We start from the raw sequence: 18083 nt of genomic DNA on the forward strand, positions 1-18083 counted from the left end.
CATTTATTGTTGCAAGACACTGGAAATAAACTTCCTCTGAGATGCAAATACTTGGCAATGCTCACGTTTGTGACATCCATGAAGTGCAGGCTTTCCCAAAACCTTTGAAAAGCAATTACATTAAAAGAGACTGATGCTTTCTAGAAGAGGAGAAGTTTTGAGGTTTGGAGTGACTTATAGTACAATGCCATTCTGCAAGGTCTGGCTGCACTGGGTCTGAGTGGATACATGCATATAACTGCTTCCCAAGCTGATTATGCAAAAAACAAATACAATGGGCAGCATGTTAAAATGTGGTCCAGACCAGCACATTTCAGTGGTTCAGTGAGTTCCTCCTGGTTTATGGTTCCTCCACTGTTGGGTCAATCTGTGTCAATTTAGACAGAATTCAAGAAATATGTTGCTGCATCGTTGAAGATTGAAGAGACAAGGTTACGCACCCACGTGGTTCAGCTGCATTGTTCAAGAGGCCTCCATCTGATGATAACTTTTGAGTGCCAGTATCATATGTTTTTTCAGCCATCCCAGCTCCAGGTACAACGAGGACAAAAATAATATTAAAATCAAGAGAGACATCGAAAAGTCTTTTGAGTATTCACTTTCTCAGGTAAATGATATGTGAATCCTCCAATGAATGACGACTCTTTTACATTGTTTTCCTTTGTTGCTTTTAGTACAGCATCGATGCCATGTTTTCACTTGTCTTGTTTGTACAGCACTCGCCATGATGTGTCTCAATAAAAACAGCATTTATTGTGATGTGTCAAATTATCATCAGTTTCTCTGTTCAGCCCTCACTTCAATGGGAACATTTCGAAAGGCAAAATAACCTCACAATAATTTTTTGTCAAATCTCACTGTAAAGACAACTTAGAGGCAACTTGTAACTGCGCATATGATGACAATATGTAACCTCTTAGCACAAATGAGTCCACATCACCATTGTGTGTGCTATATTTGCCACACCGGTGTTAGAGGCCTCAAAAGTTGCTGAAATGTCATCCAAAACTGTATTTTTAGTCGGAAATATGGATACATCTGAATTTTGTACACTTACAGGAACTTTCTGAGCCTTGGTGCCACACTCATCTAAACATTTTTCACTTTTTCCCTCACTGCTGGAGCCACTTTACCACTTAGATCTGCTGGAAACAGTTTTGTCTGTGTCCAAATTCTGTGGTTGTTGTATTTCCAGTGAACTCAAGCAACAAATTAGTCTCAGAGGTAAGACGTTTATGTGAAAACACAATTTTTCACCAGCTCTAAAAACATATAAAATGTATTATAAGTAAACTCTAAACCAAAATCTAATGGAGGTATAGCAACACAAGTGTCTGAAATGACACTGACGCTGTTAGTTCTCCACTAAAATAAGTGGTTTTGTGGCGCCACCTAGAGGCAGAGCGCTCCTGCGGCGGGTGAACCAGCAGAGGGCGCTCTACAGCAAGAGACTCGTTGACCACAGAGCCGGAAGCCAGCAGCCAGCTTGGCAGGCGACAAGACATGAACCAAGGCAGTGATGTTGTGTAACTGCACGTTTTGTGAGTATTTTCTGTCTTTGTCGCTTCGGCAGCTTTATCCAGACAACGCTGGTACCACAGTTATCCCCTGATGAGGAGATGTGTTTTAGCCTACTGGTAGTTTAAAGTGTCACCAGTCCACAAAGCAGAACAGCTGATGGTGTTCGGCTCTCTGTTAGCTTAGCAGGTTAGCCTAGCCACGTAAACAATGGACGCCTGTGAGAGAATTTAACGTTTCTTTCAACTTCACGTCGATGTTTTAACTTTTATTGCGGCTCATTCTTCGCTTAGAACAAGAGTCGTATGTAATGTTTTCTCTTCTTTCAATTTTTAATCCTTTACACGAAAATAAAGCCCGTTATGCTGAGTGAGCTAACGTTACAAGCAAGTGTTATATAACGTTTATAGTGAACACTTCTAAGACAGTAATAAGATAATTTACAATAACTGTATTTAGTCAACGTTACATCATTTATAAAGCTCTGTGAGAGCTTGACCTCTGAATTTTCTGTTCCTCTGACTCTGTTGGCAGCTCCATCACTATGCCTGTAGAAGGTACAGAGGACCAGGTGCCCTCCTCTCTCTCCAGCCCGGCTAGTGCTGCCCTAACGCCGGGAGGGACAGAGGAGGATGGAGCTACGAGGATCTCAGCGGTCTGCACTTTCCCAGAAAACAGTCAGGGCTCTGAAGCTGCTGCTGCATATCCTGCTAACACTGGACCTGGGGAGAACAACAGTGGTGAGCTATGCAACATGTTGAGAGAAAGGATGGAGAGTGAAAGCTGACTTATCAAAGGATTTATCATGACAAACACAAAGTAATTTAATATACTGTTGCATTTAAGTTGGCAAGAAGTCTGGAGCCCTGCTGCAGATCGACCGACAGCGCATTCAAGCATCCTCTGCCAGTTCTGGGGCTGATGAACTGCAGGGCCTTGGGGTGGCTGTGTATGACCAGGACGTTCTTGAGCAAGGGGTTCTGCAGCAAGTGGATGAGGCTATCCAGGAGGCCAGTCAGGCTGCAGCGAAAGTTGAAGCTGAGAAGGAATACCAGTCTGTGCTGGATGATGTCAGGTAAAGGGCAATAACCGCAAATAATTTGGGACACGTTATGCTAAATTATCCATGTGAAAGCTTCAATTAAATCATATTTTTTTTTGCTCAAATGTAGATGATCACGCTTGGATGTTTTTGTAGTAGATAACTGTTCAGTTTAAGTGCTAAATAAAAATTCTAAAATAGTTTCAAGCATCAATGAAGAAAATACTGAAAAAACGTTCTTCCTGTCCCTCCAGTATCTTTATTTTCAACATTGTTTTTATTTTAAAATTACAGTAAACCTTAAAAGGGTGGCTAAATCTTACTCTACTTTTTACTGTATTTCAGGTCCGTGACAGTGTCTCTAAAACAGATCAACAAGATTATCGAGCAGCTTTCTCCCTATGCAGCCTCCAGCAAAGACATCAGCAGGAAGATTGAATCTGTCAAACGACAGAAAGAAAATAAGGTAAAAGACTAAATATGACAAGCTGTGAAATTAAAACAATATGGTTTACATGATAATGTTATAATAACATATTATTGACAGTGACGGTGAAGATAATGACATTTTTTCATTCAGGAGAAACAGCTGAAGAAAATCAGAGCCAAACAAAGGCGACTTCAGGCCATTCTGGGACAGGAGGACACTCAAAGGGTGGAAGCTGAGCTGTTGGCAGAGGATGATGATGAAGAGGAAGGTGATGTATCTCAATTTTTAACCTGCTTTTCATTGTGTTTCATTGGGAGGAATTGGTGCTGACTCAGATAAGGCTGAGTCCCTGCCGTCTGTAGATGATATCAAACCAGGATCATGCTGCTGTGTCGCAAATTAAGCAGAAATGGAAACAATAATAGCAGTTAAAGTTGTTGTGGATAAGAAAGCTATTCCATGACATTCATTCCATAAGAAATTGTTGGGTCAGTAAAAAAAAAAAAAACACTTCACAGTGTAGTAATGGGTGTTTGGAATAACAGGATATCCATTTATGTTACACCTTCAGCAGGTTTCACCCTTGGCACACCCATCAACATCTATGTCACAGATCTGTGCAAAATGTACGGATATCTACTTGTGCTTTTCTTGTGACTACTATGTATTTAGTATTTGAAAATTCTCTACATTCTCTATGTAGCAACACAACACTATTTACTGTTTTGCACCACCTTTTGGGATCTGTTTGCTCCTGTTTGATTGGTGCGTCATAAGTGAAAGATGTTGTCCAATGTGAAAATCTAACAACTGTGATATGAAATACCAAACGCAAAGCTGCTGTCAGTAGATATTTTTTAATGTTCATTTGCTGCTGTAATAACAATATCTACTACAGTTTTGCTTCATAAACCTAGATCTGCAACAGCTAGTAAATTAGTAGATTAGTTGCTGAAAAGAGAATTAATCATTGTCTATTTTAACACATTTTGCAAGGAAAATGCCCAAAATGTTGTGGTTATATGTTCTATTGTATCATAATTGCTACTATAATACGGCAAATATTTGTAGAAGGTTTTGGACTGTTGGTCAGACAAACAGCACATTTAATGACACTGAATTGTAAATGGCACCAAATGTGAGTCAGTACTGATTTATAATTTAATTTCCTGCACACCAGTTTCATTATTATTAGCAGCTTAAACAAGCAAATATGAAGGTACACGGTGGAGTGTTTTCTTCTTCATAAAACACAAACTGATCATCCTAAACCTTTTAAATTGTTTTTGGAGGCATGCACATCAGGACCAATAAGAAGAATACAAACAAAAGATTTGCTAATCAAACATTGCTCTATAGTGTTATTGTTGCTTAAGAAAACTGTGTGTGTCAAGATTTGATAATAGGCTGTTTCTGTATCTAATTCTGCATTTGTGTGCCATGTACCAGAAGCCGGACCGTCCACACTGGGCAGCATGCTCATGCCAGCTCAGGAGACTGAATGGGAGGAGCTTATCCGGAAAGGTCACATGACTCCTTTTGGAACCCGAATTCCGCAGAAAGAGGTAAAGAAGGAGCCCCGAAAATTGATGCTCGCTGAGAATTCTGCCTTTGATCAGTACTTGGCAGACCAAGCCAAATTGGCTACGGAGAGGAAGAAAGTCCCTCTTCTAAAGAAGAAGAGACGCTCTGGACTGGACCCTAATGAGGAGAAAACCAAAAGAACTGGATCCTCGTCCAAAGATAAAAAACTGAAGAAGCGCATGCGAAAGCTGCAGATAACTGCTTTGAAAGCTCATCCTAAAGCTCGGCCCAAGGCTGAGCCACAGCTCCCAAAGCCAAGGAAGAAGCGCCATGTTGAAGGAGAGGAGACAGACAGCGAGGGGTCAGAGTACCTGCCCAGTGAGGAATTAATAGATCCTGACCAAGAGGAGAGAGAAGCCATGGAAGAGGGCTTTGGGGAGGATGATGATGAAGAGTATGAGTTGAAACCATATAAGAGAAAAGCTGAAGGGAGAGGGCGGAAGAAAGTTAAGAGAAAAGACAGCGAGGAAGAATATTGCCCTGAGAGCTCAGATGAAGACGAGGATGACAACGGTAAAGCCAAACGAGTCAAAGATGATGGAGACGTGGAGTACTACAGGCAAAGAATAAGGTATGATCCTGCGCTTTAAATGTATATGCTGCTAGAAACTTGCAGTTGAATTTATGGTTGGATGTAAAGGTGCAAAAGTTTTATCAGTTTTCGTCTAAAGAGCGTGCAGAAATCCACGCCTGCAAATGACATGCTCAACAAACGCCAGATTGAGCTTTTTACTTTGCATCACATTTGTAATGGCAGTGGTGCAAATGTGCTATTGTTATTCCTTTTACTTAAGGAGAAAAGCAGTTGGTTTTTGCTGGCTCCATAGTGCAGAAAGAGAGTTAATCCCAGATGAGATTGGCAGCTGTTTCTTGACTAAGCAAATTCACTCCCTGCTCTTCTTCTCTCTCTGCTCTCACACTGGCCTAATTATCCTCCTGCACATGGTTTTATACACTCACTCACTCTAATGCTCAAATTAATGGAAGAGCAGCCCTAATGAGATTTCATATTTATAGCTGCCAAATAAATTGTGTTGGCATGTGTCCTTTTTCTACACTATAGTGACTGAATGTCAATTCAACAGCATAGACACGGCATGGATGGTGAGGCTAGCTTATGTGAGGAATGATATTATTAGAGCGGGCGGTATTTGTAGTTGGGTGGGGGTTGGAGTGGGGGCAGAAAAGTGTAATTAACTGAACCAATGCTTAGTCTTGACTTAATTAGAGAGTGTGGTCTCCCAGGCCCAGCTAAAGGACCAGTTTTGTGGCAGGGTGACAGGACCAGGCCCAAATGAAGATGGATTCTTATCCTCTGCACCTCACACCTTTCTGGGGAACTCGCACTACTAATTGTCTGTATCAATCTTCATTTGCTGTGCGACGACTGTGCCTCTAACTGCCCTCTCTCCTGCACTATTAAAACTGTTCTCCTTTACATTTCCTTTTTGCTGTAGATGTTCCACCACTCAAGGGAAATACCCACAACTCAAAACATTTGCTATCCATACACCTATGTAGACAAGTCTTAAAATAAATAGCACAGTGCAAGAGGTCAGATAGAACATCCTAGTATCCATTATCTATATCCACTTGTCCTGTCTGGGGCTGCATGTTGCAGAAACTATTTCTGCAAGAACAGAAAGGCAGCGTGCACTCTGGACAGGTTACTAATCTCTTACAAGGCATGCGCTTATAGTCAGAGAAATCCAAGAAGAAACTGTGTGCTGTTCAAATATTTCTTTCAGCTTGGATTACAAAATTATTTTTAATTTTACATGTATCACACACTATTAATCACAAAAAGTTTAAACTGACTTTTTCAGCTGTCAATTTTTTGACGGCCGAAAGATGAAGCAAATCTTCATTTCCTTGCCTTACTTATATTGTTTGATTCCCCCAAAATCCCCACTAAAATAGGGAAATCTATTTTCCTATTTATGTAAACTAACACTTCATAGATATATATTTATTTTTGTACTAGGAGATGGAAGCGGCAGCGGCTTCGAGAAAGGGAGGAGAAGAGAGAAAGAGGTGAGGAGCTTACAGATGACAGTGATGCAGAATTTGACGAAGGCTTCAAAGTTCCTGGTTTCCTCTGGAAAAAACTTTACAAGTAAGTTCAGTTTGAAACATTGACTATCATAGAGTATTATGTCATATATTAGTACATGTTCTAAAGGTTGTCTTGCCAATAAGGAAGCGATAGCAATTGAATGAAAGCTTATCTTATTTGTCTACTTTATGCTCTTAATCACCCCCACTGTTCTGAAAGACCTTTGCCCTCAAATTGTGAATAACCAGAGATTATGTGATCAATAAGCCATAAACTTAATTTGTTTACTGCAAGGTCACTAGTCGTCACTGTTTAAAAAAACAAAAACAAACAAACAACAACATTCTGTCCGTCTGTTGCTTCAAAACTGTTAAAGAAACATCATGGTGGTATCAATTAGCTTAGTCTTTCTGAAAACATAATATTTGTCAATTTAATATGTGCTTTTTGCATTGATTTAGTAATAGTCACTGTAGAAAAAAATACTTCTGGCTTGCAAGTACAGTCATAATTTCTCAGATTGTTCATCATTCCTCTAGCTGGTAGTTATTGTGTAATTTAGTCTGACACTTCAGTAGTGTGTATGCTCACTGATGAGCATAAATGAACCGGATTTCAGTTTAAATACAATATGATTGCCAGGCCACCCTTTCTTGTCTGTTAATTTAAATGCCCAAAGTCGCTGTGACATGCAGGTGTTTAAACTTATTTATGTATGTGTGTATCATATTTTTAGGTACCAGCAGACAGGTGTGCGGTGGTTGTGGGAACTCCACTGTCAGCAGGCAGGAGGCATCCTGGGAGATGAGATGGGATTGGGTAAAACCATCCAGGTCATCAGCTTTCTGGCCGGACTGAGCTACAGCAAACTGAGAACTAGAGGGTCCAACTACAGGTATACACACACACAAACACACACAAACAAACTGTGTCCAGAGACTGTGTGTCTGTATGGTATGAATATTTGATTAGGGGGATTTCTGCTTGAGAGTGTTCATCTGAATTATTAAACATGTTTCAATTATCAGACTCTTCACTTTCTTACTGCAGACATCAGAGAGAACACTGACACTCTGTGTGTGCTTGTGTGGGACTGTGTGTCCTCATGAACACTTAAAATGAATTTTAGACTCATAAAGTGGGGGTGGAGCAGGTGTGGGACAACAAATCAGCCACAGAAAACATGAAGGAGATAATCTGGTTTTACTGCGCAAACGACACTCATGCATTTAGTAGGTGGAGCTTCCCTGATGGTCAATACTTTGTCTGCTATAGACGCCCACAAATTGATTGCTTGCAAACTCAATTATGGCCCAGTATCAATAGCTTCCACCAGGCAAAGGTTCATACCAGCCCATTAGTGTATCTTTGTGTGTGTTTGTTTGTGCGTGCGTGTGTGTGTTTGACAAAGTTCTTGTAAATCTTGACAGAGGAGCTGAGGATATGTCTGTGCACTTTGATTCATTTGTTGGGTGCAGAGATTGACTAGAGAAGTAGAGCAAGACTTTGTAGTTGGATCATTTTGTTGTGTTATTGTACACAGCACTCAGCTTTCTCTCATTCCCTTATGTGAATGCATCACACATTGTACATGCAAGCCAAGCACTTTATTATACTTATTGGGAAAGCTTTATTTTCCATTATTTGACATAGAAATGATGACTGTAATTTGCTAATAGAATTTGCTGAGGTTACCCAAAGTTAAATGAACCAAGTTCCTTTGTTTCCCCATCTTAATCACAGGTTTGGGATTAAACTTGTCTCTACTGTGTGTGTTTGGTTGTAGGTATGCTGGACTGGGTCCGACAGTCATTGTGTGCCCGGCTACAGTCATGCATCAGTGGGTGAAGGAGTTTCACACCTGGTGGCCACCTTTCAGAGTGGCAGTTCTACATGAAACTGGCTCCTTTACTAGCAACAAGGTAGATGTGGACTTGTCCCTGTGTGTGTTTTGCATCTTTATATTCATAATTTAGCGAGGACGTTTTCTACAGGGTCTGTTTTTCCTCTGGGGGGCACTAGAGGTCTGTTTATACAGCATTACCTCCTAACCTTATCCCCTCTTCCTCTCTCTGTTCAGCCATATGGAGGCAGTTTCCCTGTTTGGACACTCTTTGAAATACAGGCAACTAGAGATAGTTAGTACTTGCACTGACAACGACCTTGACTGTTTGTGTCTCTGTTTTTTTGTTTTTGTCTGTTGTAGGAAAAGCTGATTCCAGAAATAGCATTGTGTCATGGTATCCTGATTACCTCGTATTCAGCTGTGAGGAATATGCAGGACACCCTACAGCGCTACGACTGGCACTACATTATACTTGATGAAGGCCATAAAATCAGAAATCCAAATGCTGGAGTTACCACTGCCTGCAAACAGGTATTTTTCACACAGAGACACACGTAATTGCACATAAATGTCATTATGATTTGAAATTGTGATGCATTCTTTTAAAGTTTTGTAGACTTACGTCTTCCTGCATCTTTCTTTTGATGTGTTCACCATGAGAACTTATTTTTCTTCTTTTAGAAGTAGTTGTTTCTGCAGTAATTCTTGAGTTGAAATGTACAACTAAGAATCGTCCTTTCTCCTCTCTAGTTTCGCACTCCTCACAGGTTCATCCTGTCAGGTTCACCTATGCAGAACAATTTGAAGGAGCTGTGGTCCCTATTTGACTTTGTCTTCCCTGGCAAACTGGGGACATTGCCTGTCTTCATGGAGCAGTTCTCTGTGCCAATTACCATGGGAGGATACAGCAATGCCTCACCTGTGCAGGTACATGAACACAACTACAAATGCACAGTTAGGATTTGTCTAAATTCTGTTCCTCAGTCATTTTCCTTGTAATTGTATGCAACTGATATTTCAAGAGGTAGCCAAGGTTATCCAGCAACCCTATAATTAAACTGTAACTGTACCATAAGGAGGGAGCAATGAAGGTGTCATTTGACAACACTAGTCACACACATGCATATATTCTCAATGTTGGAGAGCGAGATGGAAGCAGGTAAGAAGGAGAGATAGTGGAACAACAGAGCCATTAAGTGCAGTTCAGGATAATGCAGGGCCTTGCAAAGGAACTTCAGTACATCCCTAGTGTGTGTGAGAGAGGGAGAGGCTAAAGTAGAGAGCCAGTGAGCTAAATTGTAGCCCTTTGTCATTAGTGTCCAATCGTTAATAACCCACTGACTGTATAGATTTAATTATTTAAGCCGGCTATTGATGCTTCTTCCGCTGTCGATAATAAAAACCTTTACTAATTATTAATGTTATTAAATGGTCAGAGAGGGCAAAGCTCTGCTGCCTTATCCTCTTCTCGAAATTCTCAGTGCAGCAAAGCAGGCCCTCAGATGATACATAAAGTGTATGTATGTACAGCTAGGTGTATGTAAAAACATATGTGTTTGGGGTGGGGCTTTATGAGCATGTGGATATGGGATCCATTACTTAAGCATGCACTTGCACCCCCATGTGAATCCAGTCAGCAGCTTTTAGATCACCGGATCATCTGCTGCCCTCTTCTTGTTTTCCACTCTGACCTCCATTGAGCCCTAATTCCCGCCATGTTTTTGTCCCCTTCAGCTTTGTTGGGGGTGTCTTTGATCCCTCTGTCGACCCCTAGTGAGTTAATGTTTAAAAGGCTAACTGGCTTTTAGCACTGACTTCAGATAAGGTGTAGCAGGCCGTTTGCAGTGGTGCTTCTAGCGTGGGGTGGGACCAAGTGTTTCTCAAACTCCCCCTCTTTTTCCAATGGAGCTGGCCAGTAGTACTGATGGAAGAGGAGGGCTCTGTCCCTCGAGACCAACAGCACTCTGATCAATGTTTAATGGCTCGTACAGCTGAGAGGGACAACAACATGAGGGAGGTGATAAGAGAGAGCAGAAAGAGCAGCTAAACGTCAGTCATGCCTCAGGAACCATGAACACTGACAGGTGTGTGACTGGTAATGTTTGTTTGACGTGCTGAACTGAAGGCTGCCTTTGTTTTCAAGCGGTTTGTTTTTTCTAAAAGGTTTAACTGTTGTGAACTTCAGGTCCAGACGGCATTCAAGTGTGCGTGTGTGCTGAGGGACACCATAAATCCTTACCTCCTCAGAAGAATGAAGGCAGATGTCAAGGCCAACCTCTCCCTACCTGACAAAAATGAACAGGTATTCATCATACTCTAAGTCATTTGACCCTGCTCTGTCTAAGTATTGAACATCCTGTAATGCCTGGTTCTCTTAACAGGGGAGATGTTTATCTGATTGGATGTGACTCTTTGTGCCATGTCTAAGGAGTATTTGATGAATGTGCATGGCCCTTGTCAGGTGAAGCCAGCTAATAAAGTCCTAGTAAAGTAAAAGAAGCAGGTATTCATTAAGGTGGCCGGTCTCTGGTCTGTCCTCGTGGCTGACGCTGGTTGACTTCTCAGTCCACTTCAGCTCATTAAGTCAGTCCCTTGGGACAGCATTGGCTTCAAAAAACACATTGCTTCCCTCTAATTTCTCTTCTCACACACTCACTTCATCAAGGGGCTTTAAAGTGGACGTTCACTGCTCATTACGCTCTCTAACGCTGTCCTCTGTGTTTGTGCCTGTAGGTTCTGTTTTGTAGATTAACAGAAGAACAGCGGCAGGTGTATCAGAGCTTCTTAGATTCCAAAGAAGTTTACCAAATACTAAATGGGGACATGCAGGTAAGCCTCGCTTTCATAGTTAAAACGGGTTCTCTGTCTTTGTTAGACGCTTTTTCCATTTGGGCTCTTTTTTTTGACACACAATACAAGCATAAGGAGGGCAAAACTCATGGTCGAGGAGAAGACTTCCAGGAATAAGACTTGCCTTATTCATTATTTACCCACCTAATTGATGAATTTCAGTTCATCTTTCTCACTTACAGGCATTTGTGGGTATTTTGGGTACATGGTACATTTAAAGATCCCCACCTTGAAGTGGCATCCGTGGAATTCAAATTATTGTGCCATGTAAATTTCGTTAAACCCCCTCTAGTTTAACTTTAGTGTTCTTTAAGATGCTCACTGTAAGAAGGCTGTGCAGTTGTTCTTCTCACATTAGCCAGACCCTTGAGAGAAAGACTCTACCATTTATCACCACTGACCAAATGGACGTGGTTGGAGAGCCAGGGGTGACCACAGATTGTATACGCACACACACACATACACACACACGCACGCACGCACACGCTCTTATAGACGTATACAGTGGTCACTCTCAGTCCATTAACCACCATTACTAATGCAGTGACCGTTGGGCCTTCATCAAGATACACAGCCTTTATTGTCCGTAAATAAATTATGCAACTCATTCCTGTAGACTAAAGTAAATGTGTTTATTTGTTTAAAGGTGCAACACTGTGAAATGCAGTAAAATCCATCAATGTTTTACACAAGTTTTGTCACCAAGTTTGTGTTCATGAACAAAATATGTCTGAGAACCCTTTTTTCCCCTTTTTCTTTTGGTGCTGTTTAGGTATTCTCAGGTTTGATAGCACTCCGTAAGATATGTAACCACCCAGACCTTCTCTCAGGCGGGCCCCGGATACTGAGGGGAATCCCTGAAGACCAGCTAACTGAAGAGGAACACTTTGGCTTTTGGAAACGCTCGGGCAAGCTGATAGTGGTGGAGTCACTGCTGCGTCTCTGGTTCAAACAGGGCCACAGGGTCCTGCTCTTCACTCAGTCTAGACAGGTTAGGAACACGATACTCTTGACTTTCTGATCACTTTGCAAAAATAGCTGCCAACGTGTATTATATAATATAATATGATAATACTTTATTAGACAGTTTGTGTTAATGCTCTCAGGTGTATTTTTGTATAGGCAACTTATCATATCTTGAATTGTGATGTAATTTCTATGTATGTGCTGCTGGCTACATACAAGTCATGTGTCTGAAAGTTTGTGAGTGAGATAGAGAGATGGAGAGAGAGAGAGAGTGTATATGTGATAGAGGCCCCAGCTGTTGCAGTCAATACCAATGAGATTATCCCTCAGAGGGAACCTGAGACCCTCCCTGTCGGTATCTCTGTCCATGTAATATTAATCTGCTCTAATCCTTTTAGAGATAATCCAAACCTCAGCCCCTTTTTCCCTGTCTCTGCCTCCTCTCATTGTCTTCCTTTTCTCTTGTGTCTCATTGCTCTTTTTTTATCATCTCCCACATTTCCAGATGTTGGACATCTTGGAGGTGTTTGTAAGGGAGAATGACTACTCGTATCTGAAAATGGATGGCACGACCACAATAGCTTCTCGACAGCCGCTCATCGCTCGCTACAACGAGGTAAGGATTAGTCATCCCTAATGGCTCTGAGTGTTTCCCATGAAAATCCTGTCCTGAGGGACAGAATGCTTCAGTGGAACCCTGCTCACCCTGAGGTGGAAACACTAATTGATAACAATCTGTTCTTCAGAGTGGAAGTAACCTATTTTATGGGTGTGTAAGATGCGAAAATATCATGAGGCATTAGAGCAGAATGTGTGTCTTCAAAACTTATTAGGACTGAATGTGTTATATCTAATAGTAAGTCAAATTTTATTCTGTTTAGATTGAGCTATTTTATTCTCTTTAAGTAGGGTTTCTTAGGAGCAAACAGCGGATTGTCTTTTAAGTCAAATATTTTCAATTTAGTAATGAAAATTGTTATATTATTATACGCCACAGTGATTATCACTCTCAGTATAAAACTGTGTACTTGATGTTCATTAATCACCAGCATTTTTTTCCTTTGCCTTTCTTTGTTACAGGACAAATCCATTTTTATCTTCTTGTTGACCACTAAAGTCGGAGGTCTGGGAGTCAATCTGACTGGAGCCAACAGAGTTATCATTTATGACCCAGACTGGAACCCCAGTACCGACACACAGGTTAGACACGCACATAAAATAATTCAAATCAAACATTTACTAGGTGCATTATTTCTCATGTCAGTCTTATTGTTAAAGCTACACACATTTTCTGATGAAATTACCTATTTTTAGATAATGGCTCATGCTTGCTTTTTACAGTTCTTGCCCCCAAGTTTACTTGCTTCAATGTTCACTTAGAATATTCTAACAGTGTATGACTGTCCCACCTTACTCATTTAATTAACTGTATTATGGTGTTCATAGGCTCGGGAACGAGCGTGGAGGATCGGTCAAAAGCAGCAAGTAACAATCTATAGGCTGCTGACTGCAGGGACCATTGAAGAGAAAATTTACCACAGGTCAGACTTTATATTTTTATGTATGGCTGTAAGTACTTCTTCAGGCATGATATTTAATTGTACAGCTCATAGAACTACAGATTTAAAAATCCTCTGTTGGCTTTCTCTCACCCAATCTTCCATTTTAGTTGTCTTTCCATTGATTTTTCACATTCATGCATATTGGTAATGACATGACTAATTGCTTACATCACTGCTGTATTACTACTTGCGCTATCCCGGTTCCCAGTAATTGAAAAGCTTTCCTGCATTATTAAATGGCCAATTGAGGACTTCTAAACTGTTGCTCTGTTTGGTTTGTGCCTGTAAAGTGCTTTCAAAAAGCAAGAACTGCAGGGATTCTATTTTGATACCTACAGCAGTGAGGTTAATTTTCTCATCCATCAGCCAAACTACTCTGTGGTGACAGAGGATCGGGAGTGCCTACTGAGTTAAAATAGCAAATTACTTACAAGTATCTAATTCTGTATTCTGTCTGTTGTAAATCAGGCAAATCTTCAAACAGTTTCTCACCAATCGTGTTCTGAAGGATCCGAAACAAAGACGGTTCTTCAAGTCTAATGACGTCTATGAGCTCTTCACTCTAGCTGACCCTGATAAAGCTCAGGGGACTGAGACCAGTGCCATATTTGCAGGTCTGCAGATTTTCCTTTTTGTTTGTTTGTGCATTTTGTTCCCACCAGAGAAACATTTAATTGAGCACGTACCTGAGTCTTTTTCAAAAATAGGTGTGAGAGAATTCACCTGACAAGTTTTGTTTTTATCCACAAACAGGTACAGGCTCTGATGTCAAAGCACCCAAGAAACCTCACAGGCCAAAGCCATCACACACTGTAAACCATGGCAGCCATGCACATAAATACTCCTCAGCAAACTTGAATCAAACAGGCGCAGACAGCAAGCACTCCTCGACAGACATCCCTGCAAGAGATGGAAACGCCTCTCCATGCGGTAAACTAAATATCCCGATGGACAGTCAAAGCACCAACCAAAACGGTGTGGATGTTGTGCCAAATATTTCAGCAAATATACAGAATACAGGACAAAATAATAACAGAAACTGGGATGCAGCCAAACCAGCACACAAAAATTCAAACTCACCAAGCTATAGCCAACATAGGGACAAAGACTCTGCCCTGACTAGTCCACAGAAACACAGAGAAAAAAGAAAGCACTGTGACTCAGCTGACCTGGACAAACATAAACAGAAGAAACGCAAACACTCCCACGATGCTAGATTCGAGGGCCGCCGCATCTCTCATTTAGTAAAGAAAAGGACCTATAACAAGGCAGACAGCGAAGAAAACACAACAGAGGACCAGGAAAAATCAGATGATTACGTCTTGGCGAAGCTCTTCAAGAAGTCCGGTAGGCTTTTTTAACCCCATCTGTAATATCTGACATGTTTTTTCAGTAAGTCTCCTGAAACCGGAAGCTGCTTTGTTGATGTTTTTCATGATCTTGTTCAGGTATCCACAGCGTGATGCAGCATGACACCATCATGGAGTCATCCAACCCTGACTATGTTCTTGTGGAGGCAGAAGCCAACAGGGTGGCTAAAGATGCCCTTAAAGCTCTAAAGGTTTCTCGGCAGCAGTGCAGGCTTCCCTTCAATAAACCACCTCCTCCTCCTGCAAGGTACGTAGGCTCACACTGACACACTGAGCTTCATTTACCTCATTCAAAACAAATATCATAATTTTTCTCCTTTTTGGCTCTGTCAGGAAACGTTTTGGACAAAAGAAGAATTCTCTCTTAGTTTCACCTTCTGCTCCGTCTGTCCCCACTCCGAGCAAATGCAAGGTAACTGCAGTGTTCATATGAAATTACATAAGTTATGGCAGGCATTTAGAATTTGTGTTGCCATGTTGTGTATATTAATTGATTTCTCTGTTTAGGATGCTGAGATTGTAAAGCAGTCTGTGTCAAAGAAACCTGGTTCAGGAGCTCATTTCAGCGGAGAGGCAGGAGATAGTGACTCAAACTCCGCCCCACTGTCCTCCTCCTCTTTGCTGGCCAAGATGAAAGCCCGTAATCACCTCAACATACCCTCCAGACACAGAGACGAAGAAGAAGAGGAGGCGGAGGAGGAGGGTGGCTCCGTAGCTCCAGGAACGAGCCTCCCTCCTGCTCCGCCCACAGAGCATGACGAGCTGCTGGTGGATCTGCGCAACTTCGTGGCCTTCCAGGCGAATGTGGACGGACAGGCCACCACCCAGGAAGTACTGGAGTACTTTAAACCAAGACTGACCCAGGAGCAGGCGCCTGTCTTCAGAGAGCTGCTCAGGAGCATCTGTGACTTTCATAGGACCTCTGGTCAGGAGGGCACCTGGAAACTGAAGCAGCACTTTCGCTGAGAGAAGTGTTGACGAAAGCAGAGGAATGACTATTAGCTGTGATTCATATTTGAATACTTATCTACTGGTCTGTCAAGATCAAGCCCACAATATCTTTATGTTAACTTGTTTTTGTTACTGTTTGTTGTCTTCTGTCAATGTGAGATATCTGTCTGATACACACAAAATCAAAATGGATAATTTAACATCATTACAGTTTGTTCTGGGAGGACCATATATTAGAAAAGCCATTTTGCTGTACAATGGAGTATTGGGTTTACTGATAAAGTAATACATTATCAGCTAATTATCAGTTAACTACGCTTTGAAGGGTAATTCTTTTCCACTGTCTAATTTATTTCTGCTGCAATGTGAGTTGATTTGAGTTTTGGGCTTGTTTGTTCAAGCATTATTGCAATTTCTTCCATTTCGGTTCATTGTTTGCACCTGATTATACTTGAATTCTTTTGTTTTTTGTCTGCTGGAAAGTAATGGCAATGCTCAGAGATATGTGTTCTTTGCTTCTAAAATGTGTAATGTAACAGCCTCACTTGGTCCGATTTTGTACTGTACTTTTATAAAGTTTAATCGGGGAGTAGAGTGTCATTTTGTAAATAAGAACTCACCGTAGGGTTTGTTAGATTTTGTAATGACTGACTTTTCCGGTACACTGTGGAGGTGGGATTGTGTTAGTTCAAAATATGTTGGAATAAGCTACGTCAATTATATGTGATAAATTGACCAAAAAAAATGTTAATTGGTCGCAATGTTTTATAGAAAAAAAAAATGTGATGCATTGTCTTGCATATATTGTTTGCAATAAACCTCTGTAACAGCCTGCTTTTTCCTGTTAGGTTATTTAAATGGACAGAGAAGTAAAGGAAGACTGACTGAATTAATCCAAGTAAAAAAAAAAACAATTGTACTTCACAGTGCAGGTTACCAAGGAAACAATGGACAATTTAGGACCTTCTTTCACAGTTTATGGTGCATTTCCATATTCACTGCTAGAATGCTGGTAAATATTGAGATTTTGAAATAATTTCATGTATTACAATTTCATATATTTTAAGATCAGAGTGTTCTATAGATAATTTCTCATTTTCTTTCCCTCAGGTGTGACTGAAGTGTGGCGCTGACCAGGGTCCTGAAATGTGTTCCGGCTGATAACTGAAGAAACCATGTAGGCCTAAATATGGCACTCAACATCTACAAAATCTAGTTAAAGTTTAGATGTAAAATCGTCTCTACTGTGGAAATGAGAGAGTGGTTTCATTTAGTTATTTAGGCAATAATCAGAGGAAGGAGAGGAAAGGCGCTGACAGGAGGCAGAGACACTTCAGGCCCGCACTCTTGTCAGAGTTGTCTAGACCAAATATTGGGATAAAGTTATCAACCGTTATTTGATTTCAATTTTCTCCACGCACCTCGCCGAGGTCATAATAACAACTTTATTTTCAGTGGTGCATAAATTAATTACGCGCATTTAATAACTAAAATATCATTATATTCCCCCTTTAATAACATAAACGCTGCACGCCAGGGAAACCCTTAATAGCGCGGGGCCCTGTAACTGGCCATTATCCGCCTGTAATGATATTACAGAACCAATTACGCGCCATTAGAAGGGATTTTCTGCACTTTATGTGGTTTAGTCCAATCCCGCACTCCTCTTCTAAATTTCAGCTGCTTCTCGAAGCCTCATTTTGCTTCCACCTCAGAGACGCATGGCGTCTGCGCTCTGCCGTCCCAGATGCGCTTTAAAACTAATTGAAAGGGTCCCGCAGCAGATCATTTATCTGAGGAAGCGAAATAAATCGCAGGACCCCTTGCTGTGAACAAAATCAAAAATTTGGCCTTGTGAGTGTTCTACATGCGCAACCCCTTGTAAAGTGGACCCCCTAACACACCCTG

At 41.1% G+C, this 18083-nt stretch overlaps 1 protein-coding gene across 1 annotated transcript; it reads left to right on the top strand.

The window, feature by feature from the left end:
- Positions 1–1463: 1463 nt before the first annotated feature.
- On the top strand, positions 1464–17007 carry ercc6 (excision repair cross-complementation group 6). The gene is made up of 22 exons (XM_008291385.1): positions 1464–1541; positions 2053–2258; positions 2365–2593; positions 2906–3026; positions 3141–3258; positions 4440–5145; positions 6559–6690; positions 7367–7525; positions 8417–8552; positions 8837–9007; positions 9227–9403; positions 10662–10778; positions 11210–11305; positions 12099–12317; positions 12798–12908; positions 13373–13492; positions 13739–13833; positions 14323–14468; positions 14608–15201; positions 15303–15471; positions 15558–15636; positions 15732–17007. The coding sequence occupies exons 2-22, from the start codon at positions 2063–2065 to the stop codon at positions 16188–16190; spliced, it is 4350 nt and encodes a 1449-aa protein (XP_008289607.1). The 5' UTR covers positions 1464–1541; positions 2053–2062; the 3' UTR covers positions 16191–17007.
- Positions 17008–18083: the final 1076 nt, after the last annotated feature.

This window comes from Stegastes partitus, unplaced genomic scaffold, assembly GCF_000690725.1.
Source record: "Stegastes partitus isolate 25-593 unplaced genomic scaffold, Stegastes_partitus-1.0.2 Scaffold741, whole genome shotgun sequence".
NCBI lineage: Eukaryota > Metazoa > Chordata > Actinopteri > Pomacentridae > Stegastes > Stegastes partitus.